The 10,207-nt window shown below is 42.7% G+C and overlaps 1 protein-coding gene across 2 annotated transcripts in view; it reads left to right on the top strand.

Annotated features, from left to right (window-relative positions):
- Nucleotides 1-1,650: 1,650 nt before the first annotated feature.
- Nucleotides 1,651-10,207, top strand: part of SPICE1 (spindle and centriole associated protein 1) — a 46,259-nt gene continuing 37,702 nt past the window's right edge. The window contains exons 1-3 of one of the 2 annotated variants that reach the window (XM_061638139.1): nt 1,651-2,016; nt 8,009-8,056; nt 9,032-9,178. In XM_061638139.1, coding sequence (XP_061494123.1) covers nt 1,921-2,016; nt 8,009-8,056; nt 9,032-9,178 — 291 coding nt within the window. In that variant the 5' untranslated portion in view covers nt 1,651-1,920. The remainder of the gene's footprint in view (nt 2,017-8,008; nt 8,057-9,031; nt 9,179-10,207) is intronic. The other variant, XM_061638131.1, reaches the window with a different exon arrangement.

Below are 10,207 nucleotides of genomic sequence, written 5' to 3'. Positions count from 1 at the left end.
GGACAATGAAACAGGCTGGATGACGATTAGAGTGCAAGTGGCGAAAGACGTGCTGTGAGGCTGATTGGGCATGAGTAAAACATCATAACCGTGCCTACCGTGTGATGGTGAGGGCGGCAGAGTAGGCCCACTTTTCTACCTCCATCGCATCCTCTAGTAGTCATCCAGTGGAGCTTTTCCGTATTGTCAGGGGCCTGTGGCGGCACCTACCCTGTGGAATTCCCTACCCTTAAATATTAGACAGGCTCCATCTCTGTTATCTTTTCAGTGCCTATTGAAGACCTTCCTCTTTCAACAAGCCTTTTAAGTTGAGACCTTATTCCAGTCTGCCTCTGTGCTGGATTGCTTTTGAGTATGTTTTTAAAATATTTTTTTAAAAAAACAATATGTTTTTAACTTTTTTTCTTTTTTAAGAGTCTTCAGAGCTTTTCTAAAAAATGTTTTTAACGCTGTTTTGTTTCAATGTATTTTAAAGTCTGTGTTTATGAAGTTTTGAAGGGTTTTTAATGCTTTTGTTTGCAGCCCTGGGCTCCTGCTGGGAGGAAGGGCAGGATATCAATCAATCCATCAATCCATCAATCAAATAAATAAACAAAAGCAAATTAAACAAATCCCAGTTATTAAAAGATAGCAGCACTGAAGGGATCAGGAAAAAAAATATAAAGGCCTCTTGTTGCTGTTTTTGTAAAGGTTCAGATTTTATTTTTGTTTGTAAGCTCAGCAATAATATTTTTCAAGACTGCAGTACCTTTTTGGCATCTGCAATAAAGAATGACTGACTGACAGTGGGCAGCTTCAGATGGGATCAATTTCAGCATCACCCCCCCTCTCTAGAGTCCAGAAGTCTAGGGGCAAGTCAAAGGTTGACATTAACTCCCAAGACCCAACCTTCAAGGGGGGGGGGCTTGGCAACCCCTGCAGGTCTGTCCTGTTGCCTCTTTCCCCACCCTTCCTAAAGGGGGAGAGAGCAGGGAGGAGAGGAAACAGCTGCTGTTGCGACACCTGTTCCTCTGGTCATGCGGGCCCAGAGGGCCAGGGAGAGAGAACGAGGCAGCGGCCAAAGTAGCAAAGACTTGGGCCCACTTAGAACAACCTGTCCAAAGGGCCTCCAAAGCCTGATTCTGCACACAAGAGGGAAAGCATTTAAACCATTGGGGGGAGGGGACCATGGCTGGAGAGGGATGTCTCCCAAGAATGGGTCTGAATTATCAGGCTTAATGATAGAACAAGAATCCAAGAACCAGGAAGAAACACTACTCATATTTGTAAAAAAACAGGATTTCTCACTTTCTCCCTCTTCCTCTCACTCACTGTCCTCATATTCACTCCTTGCTCTCTCGTTAAAGCCCGTCAGAACCATAATAGGGTGGAAGCCAATTCCCTGTAGTAAATTATCGCTTAGGTGTGTCTGTGACTAGGACAATTGTACGGGTTTAGCCAATTTTTGCGTTTTTCCTACTTGACCATTGTTATCTCTGCACACAGGTTGGGTGAATCTGATATTCACATTAATACTAAGTCGTGTGGTATAGGGAAGTGGTATAGGGAAGTGGTATAGGGAAGTGGTATAGGGAAGTGGTCTCCCCCCCCTCCCCCGAATAGCATTCGGTTCCCTTCCAGAGATCACTCTAGTTTGCCGCACCGCACGTAGAGTTACAATCTTTTGCGGCTCTCTTTCCACGCGCGCCTTCCTTTCACAGGCGAGAATCGTATTTACAGCGCCCTTGCCCGACCACCGAGGGTTTCCGTGCATGCGCCGGGCGGGGTTGCCGTGGCAACTGGCGCGAGGGGCGGGGCTAACGTCGGCGGCAGTTTTGAGGCCTGCTCGCCCAGCTGGCCGCCTGAGTTTTGTTGGGCTCTCTCTCTCTCTCCCCGCAACCGAAACTGAGGCATAGACCTAGGTGGGTTGGTGCCGCTATTATGTCCCTGCTGAGAGTAAGTCGCTTGCCAGTAGGAAGCAAAAGGAACCCGCCTAAGGCCAGAAGGAAGAAGCCTTCCGCCAAACATGAGTGGGATGTAAGTACGAGCGAGCAAACGAGGCCGAGAACAGTAGTTTTACCGTCTCTGAAGGAACTAGCTAGCCATCAGTGCGGATTAAGAGTCGCAGATTTGCGTGTAAACAAGCATGGATTGGGAGGAGGGTAGATTTTCTCAATGGATTTGAAATTTAAACAAAACAAAGCCACAAATGTTGAGAGAAAAAGGGGTGGGGTGGTATAATGGAAGCCCTACACTACAGTTTGTAGTAGGCATGCAGCCTAATTTTAGGCATGCTTATTCAGAAGACTACTCATGTGCAGTAGGGCTTACTCCCAGGAAGTGTGTCCAAGATTAATGTGATACGGAGGAAGCGATTTGCCTGGTGCAGAAGATCTCAGATCCTATACTACTTCATGATTTTTGGTTAGCCTTTATGGAGGAATTAATTCTACTCTCTTTGTATGGACCCTTTGTAATAGTCCAGTATGTCAGTTTGTATCTTATGCCTCAGATCTAGAGTATATCTTTGATTTCAGGTGTAGGTGTGTGTGTGTGTGTGTGTGTGTGTGTGTGTGTGTGTGTGTGTGTGAGAGAGAGAGAGAGAGAGAGAGAGAGAGAGAGAGAGAGGTGCCTTCAAGTCAATTACTACTTTTGGTGACCCTATCAATTAAGGACATCCAATAGCATATGTCATGAACCACCCTGTTCAGATCTTGTAAGTTCAGGTTTGTGGCTTCCTTTATGGAATCAACCCATCTCTTCTTTGGTCTTCCTCTTTTCCTACTCCCTTCTGTTTTTCCCAGCATTATTGTCTTTTCTAGTGAACCATGTCTTATCATTATGTGTATGATAACCTCAGTTTCATCATTTTAGCTTCTAATGATAGTTCTGGTTTAATTTGTTCTAACACCCAATTATTTGTCTTTTTTTGCAGTCCATGGTATGCACAAAGCTCTCCAACACCACATTTCAAAGGAGTTGATTTTTCTCTTACCCACTTTTTTTCACAGTCCAACTTTCACATCCATACATAGAGACTGGGACTAGCATGATCTGAATGATCCTGACTATGGTGTTCAGTGATACATCTTTGGATTTGAGGACCTTTTCCAGTTCTCTCATAACTACCCTTCCCAGTCATAGCCCATTTTGGTTAATGACTGTGCCAAGGTATTGATAATCCTTGTCAAGATCAATGTCCTCATTTTTGACTTCAAAGTTACATAAATCGTCAGTTGTCATTAGTTTAGACTTGCTGACTTTTAACTGTAGTCTTGCTTTTGTGCTTTCCTCTTTAACTTTCATCAGCATTTTTTAAAAATCATTACTGGTTTCTGCTAGTAGTATGGTATTATCTGCATACCTTAAATTATTGATATTTCTTCCTCCAATATTCACACTTCCTTCATCTTGGTCCAATCCTGCTTTCAGTATGATATGTTGTGCACATAGATTAAACAAATAGGGTGATAAAATATACCCTTGTCTCACACCCTTTCCAATGGGGAACCAATTGGTTTCTCCATATTTTGTCCTTACAGTAGCTTCTCGGCCAGTCAGATGCTGTGGTACCCCCATTTCTTTTAAAGCAATCAGATGCTGTGGCACCCCCATTTCTTTTAAAGCATTCCATAGTTTTTCGTGACTTACACAATCAAAGATTTTGCTGCAGTCTATAAAGCACAGGGTGATTTTCTTGGTCAGTTCCATTATCCAACATATGTTTGCAATATGATCTCTGGTGCCTTTTCCCTTTCTAAATCCAGCTTGACATCTGGCATTTCTCACTCCATATATAATAAGAGCCTTTGTTGTAGAATCTTGCACATTACTTTACTTGCATGGGATATTAAGGCAATAGCTTCTCAGCTTCTTTGACATTCTCAAATCCCCTCACTTCATTAAGATGCACATCCTAGAGGGGGGATTTTAGGTGTAAATGAACAAAAATGTGAGAACCTGGACCATCAAAGTACATGAGAGTTTAAACATTTTTTTTGCTTTTTTTTTTAGCCTAATCCTGTGCATGTTTGCTTGGAAATATGCCTGATTTAAGTATAGGGGATTTCCTTCTGTATATGTGCACAGTACATTGTAGCACAGCTATACTCTGCTTTCCTAATACTTTTAGAAGTGCAGCCCTTGTCAGCAGCCCCCGATCTCCCTGAAGTAACTTGCAAGAGTTTGTTCACCTGTTCATTTTGCCTTAAGAGCCCAACATTGGCAAAAGTTGAACTCTTATATTAAGATAATTCATTGCCTATTTTCTGTTTTCGAGTCGCTTGATTTACCAGTAATCATCTTTACAAGCATTCAGATGTATTTGTGTATTGCAGAGGTGGGCACAATGTAGATCACAGGTCACTGGTCTATTTCTGACAGCCCCAAGAACCTACTGGTTGTGCTGCTTATGCTTGTTGTAATTGTCCTTAAATGAGAACTATTGCCTAACCCTGACAACGTATGGCTTAACTTTGAAGAGATCCTGACTAGCCCTCCTTGCTTTGTAAATTTTAAAACACATCAGTGGCCGACAGGGAATCTCCTTATAACAGCAACAAAAAGTAGAGAATCCAGACTGAAGCCATTCTAACCCTGGTGTACATGAACAGATGACTGAGTGCACACCATACATTTAAAGCAAATTTAAAACACTTGACTTACCCCTAAGAATCCTGGAAACTATAGTTTACCCTTCACAGAGTTAGCACCCTTAACAAACATACTGTTTTGTTAAAATGGTGTGACCTTCCTCGGAAAGTGGAGCTCAAAAATGAAATGAAGCAGCATCCTCGTGGCACAAGTATGATGTGCTCTGGTTCTTGGCTGAGGTTACTGTGGTACTCCAGAGGCTTATTATCAGGTGTGATGGGTAGATAATGGATGGAAAGATCGTCTCTGATTGAATAATCTCCTCTCCCATTCTTTTTGCCTACCATATCATATTCTTATACCCATCACTGAGGCTGTTGTCTCAGGAGACCAAGGAGCAAGGCAAACTCTGCTTTTCCAAATCCTGCTGTCCAGTATTTATTTATTTATTTTATTTATACCCCGGCTTCCTTCCAGCAGGAGCCCAGGGTGGCAAACAGAAACACTAAAAACACTTTAAAACATCACAAAAAGACCTTAAAATACATTAAGACAAAACAGCGTTAAAAACATTAAAAAAAAAACAACTTTAAAAACATCTTTTAAAAATAAGAGTTAAAAACATATTAAAAGACATATTAAAAGCAATTCTAACACAGACGCAGACTGGGATAGGTCTCAAAAGGCTTGCTGGAAGAGGAAAGTCTTCAAAAGGCGCCGAAAAGATAGCAGAGGTGGCGCCTGCCTAATATTTAAGGGGAGGGAGTTCCACAGGGTAGGTGCTGCCACACTAAAGGTCCGTTTCCTATATTGTATAGAATGAACCTCCTGATAAGATGGTATCTGCAGGAGGCCCTCACCTGCAGAGCGCAATGATTGGCTGGGTATATAAGGGATAAGATGGTCTTTCAGGTATCCTGGTCCCAAGCTGTATAGGGCTTTGTACACCAAAACTAGAACCTTGAACTTGGCCGGGTATCTAATGGTCAGTGAGTGCAATTCTTTCAGCAGCAGGGTGACATGTTGGCGATACCCTGCCCCAGTGAGCAGTCTCACTGCCGCATTTTGCATCAGTTGCAGCTTCCAGACCAACCTCAAAGGCAGCCCCACATACAGCACATTACAGTAATCTAGCCTGGAGGTTATGAGTGCATGGACAACAGTGGTCAGGCTATCCCAGTTCAGAAATGGCCGCAGCTGTCTTATCAGCGGAAGCTGGTAAAAGGCACTCCTAGCCACAGATGTCACCTGGGCCTCTAGCAACAAAGATGGCTCCAGGAGCACCCCTAGACTATGAAGTCTGCTCTTTCAGAGGGAGTACAACCCCATCCAAAGCAGACAACTGAGCAGTTATCCGATCTCGGGAACCACCAACCCACTTGATCAACCGAGGGTTAGCTAGTAAATTGGTTTTGACAAGCATATTATCTCTGATTGTATAATTCAAAACTTTGCTTTTTATGATGATAGAGCTTAAACTTACAGCCCAGTCCTCTGCAGAGTTAAACATGTCCTCCTGACAACCACCATTTTTCCTCAGAGTGCCCCTACATCATGATGTAGCATTGCTCTGAGACATCCCAGGAGGGGGAATAGTAGCCATCTGCTGGCCCTTGTGAAGGTGGCAAAAACAGAAAAGTAAAAGGAAGCTTAAGAAACAACGTCTTTCACAAAGTCTTAAGTGCTTCTGCCTTCAAAACTTTTGCAATTTTTGTCCATCTTCTCCAAAATTCTCCCTTTTGAGGGGAAACTTCTCTATGGAGAATTTTGTCTCAGTTTGAAAACTGGCCAAACTTGAGTAGAGTCTGGAAAATTGTGTAAAATGACTGTAGGAAGTGTGTCACAGATGGCATAATAAAACAACAACAAATGCCTCTGATTTTGGGAATCTTACCAAGTATTGTTCTCCAGATTGGGGGGGGGAGTCTCTTCAGTTGTTGCCAGGTCATCCAATGCTGGTGATGGTGGTGAGCAGGTTTACCCCATGGAAATGATGTTCCCAATTGCAGTGCATCTAGCACTGTTCCTCCTAGGATGACTGTCAGCCAAAGAAGTTAAGGTATCCACAGGAGTCCATATATTCCTTCTGGTCTTGATACAAATCATTATTTTCTATCCATTTGTGAAGTCCAGTCTTGCTACAATCCTTCAGCAATACTGTATGTATTTTCTAGGTAATGGTTTAATCTCATTGAATGAAGTTATGTATTAATAACTCAGTTTTTATGTAGGTCTTTAATGGAGAACTTGTGACTCTCCAGATACTGTTGGACTACAACTTCCATCACTCCAGACCATTGACCATGCAATCTGGGGCTGATGGGAGTTGAAATCCAACAAAATCTGGAGGACCATAGCTCCCCCATGCCTGAGCTAGGTTATTAATCCGTGACTGAAAGCAAATCATTGCTGGAATCATTGCTTGCTCCGATTTAGCAAATAAACTAATTTCACTCCACTCCCAAGGACTCGTTCAAAGTGAATTGCCTAGCTTCCTAGATCTCCAGGTTACGCAAATCATCTAAATGACTCGAGTCTGCTCATTTAGTGGCTCTGTCACTTTGTGGGAGAAGAGAAAAGGAACACTCACCAGAGCAGGGATGGGAAGTAGTTGTCATAGTGTCCTTAGTGAGTATTTTAGTGGAATCTGCGCATGCATTCTGGGACACTGTTGGGGCAGGCCCCTCTGTATTGCGATCCCAGTATGTGGAGTCAGAAGCAAGCCTTTTCTTATATCTACCTGTTCCCCAGACTGAAACTTGTTTATTTTATGCCATAGGGCTCAATGGAAGCTATTTAGAAACAAGTCAGCCACCAGCCTGGCACTACCACTAATCAAGATCAAGCAGGTGCTAGGGCCCAAGCACTCTTGGAGGGCCCATTCGTGCTCTGTGCCCCCTTGATAAAATGTTGAAAAATTACCTTCAATTTTTTGTTTGTGTGTTCTGATGCCGAGCATTTTCCAGCCACCATCTTGGATTTTTCTGCAGGAACATCCTAGAGAATTGCCAGGTGGGGAGTGAAGGATGTCGCTGCCACAAGAACATGCAGCTATCATGTTTTTGTGATGGTGGCCATCTTCTCCACATACAATACTCTGGAATGACTTAAACTCCTGGGGTAACTCCAAGATGCTGGCTGGGAGGTGCAAACTGATGTAAATTGCTCAGCATGAAAGCACTAAAAATAAATTAAAAAGGTAAGTATTACTATATTTAAAAGTCCAGATGGGTGGAAGAGGGGTCCACAGGTGGAGGGGGGTGTCACAGTACAACATTTTGCTGTGAGTTTCCTCAACTGTGGAGCGAGCCCCACCCTCTAGTCTCTTGGTTGTGCTAGAATGGGGTTTAGAATTGACTTTTCCATAGATAGAGCATACTTATTTGATGTACTTGTTTTCATGTACTATTCTTACTCTTGATATATTTTGTTGCAGAGCACTGTTCATGATCTCACTGTGCATCGTGCAACTCCTGAGGATCTTGTAAGCTGGAAATTTATGTTTCTTGACATGGTTGAGGCACTTTGGGTTGTCTTATTATACAGAAAAGCAGTAGACCTGCTCTTTTAAATCTGGATCTGTCCCAATCATGTGTAATGTAGAGGGCGAGGCCCAGTGTTGGAGCTTGAGTGAAGAGAAAAATGACTGGGGGAGGGGAGGCAAACTGTGATGAATTAAGCTGCAGGTGTGCAGGGGATTAGCATCCTCTATCTGCTTCTTCTGCTGTTGAGAGCACAGGTCTCCACCCCATTTCATGACTACTACTTGCTGTCCCATTTGTCACCCCATTTCTCTATCCCTTCCATTTTCTTCTGTTGCTTGTTCTCCCCCTCCCCCCCCCAACACACTCACTCACTCACTCACTGCATTTGAAATGCATGGGATGAAATCCCATCTGTATTTGGGAGGTATGATTTTAAAGCATCTGTGTGCAAATTAATATAGATTATTATTATTCTGAGCACAATTTGATGTAGATCAGAATGCTCTGGCCCTAACTATCCTACTCACAACAGTCAAAGGTGGCTTGGCTTTTGCCATCTGCAAGAAACAGGTACTCTGCACTCCAGTGGATGGGTTCGGGGGAAGATAACAATAACCAAATGCCAAGGCTCATGTAAAATATCTTTTTTGTTTATGAGCTAATGTATATTGTAAGCATGCCTGTTACTGGCAAGGTGCACTTTGCTTTTGCTAACAGCTACACTTTGTTCTCATTAAGGCAGGAATGACGGGGTTACTGCTTTGTCTGTTCCTTAGCTTGGTTAAGTGTTGAGCTTTTGCTTTTGTAGCGGTCTGATATGCCATGATGATAGTGACCCTTATGGCTAGTTTTGGTCCAGGACCCAATGTACAGATGTGTAACAATAGGAAGCCATCTAGTATGGTACAGTCACTGTCATCGCCTTAATTTGTTCCTTGGCCCACATTTGAGGAAAATATCCTCTCCCTCTCCAGATCCGACGACATGAAATGCACAAGTCAAAAAATAAAGTCCTTGTACACGTAGAACTGCAAGAAAAAGCATTAAAGAGCAAATGGAAGAAGCAGAGACCAAGAGCTCCAGAATCTCTGGAAAAAAAGAAACTGACCTTGATGAGAGAGGTAAGAAATTGTAGAGGTTTCTTGTAGCTGACATAGTCAGTCTTTGCAGTTTCTCTCAGAATGCACAGAAATCTGATTCTACAGTATATGTCATGTTCTTGATATTTTCAACTATTCTAGGCCACTAACTGGCACCATCCATAACTCAACTAGGGGGTGGGGAAGAACTCTGCATGGTGGCATGCACAGTTCCTTTCCCCCAGTTACTTGAGATCCAGCTTACCTTTTAATATTTGCAGCTGTGCAAGGTTCCCTGATGAACTGTTCCTTTTTTTCTGTGTCTGGAGCCATCTAATGGAGTAGACATATTCAGACTCATGGTTTGCTTCAACCTTATAAATACGTTCACAAAAGTTGTATTTTTTGCTGGCTAAAGGGGGAAAGGAAACCATCTCCTCTGCAACCAGTGTGGAAATGCACGCTAGTGTTTTCTTTTCAGTGTCTTCTACCACATTCCTAGCAAAAGAGAGATGTCAACCAGATCACCTCTGTCTATATGCTTGTTGACACTCTCAAAGAACTCTAATAGGTTAGTGAGACAGGACATTCTGGTTCTACTTCAGTAAGGCTTGTTCTTTCCCAGAACAGATGTTAAGCTAACTGGCCTGTAGTTTCCAGGATCTCCCCTGTATCCCTTTTTTAAAAATTGGTGCTACATTGGCCACTTTCCAGTCTTCAGTTACGGAGTCTGCTCTTAGGGATAAGTTACACATTATTGTTATTCTCTGGACTAAACTGTTGTCTTCATGTGGGAAGTCATAGCATCATTTTCAAAGAAACAGCTAATGACAGTACTGTACAAATAAGCCAAAGAGGGTTATTGTTTTCTATATGGGGACTAAAGAGTGACTGGCATAAAGGAATTTCAAAGGATACTTATCACATGTAGAAGCATTTTTGCATGTGTTGTTTATTGAGTTAATCATGGCATTGCTGCTTATATATTACATTTTGACCACAGGTTGGTCTAAATAAAAGGTACCATTCATGGATGATTGTATACGCTGGTGGGCAATATAATCTAATATA

Source organism: Rhineura floridana, chromosome 1 (genome assembly GCF_030035675.1).
Source record: "Rhineura floridana isolate rRhiFlo1 chromosome 1, rRhiFlo1.hap2, whole genome shotgun sequence".
Lineage (NCBI taxonomy): Eukaryota > Metazoa > Chordata > Lepidosauria > Squamata > Rhineuridae > Rhineura > Rhineura floridana.
Note: the sequence above shows the minus strand (reverse complement) of the source record. Positions and strands in the feature narration are given on the sequence as shown.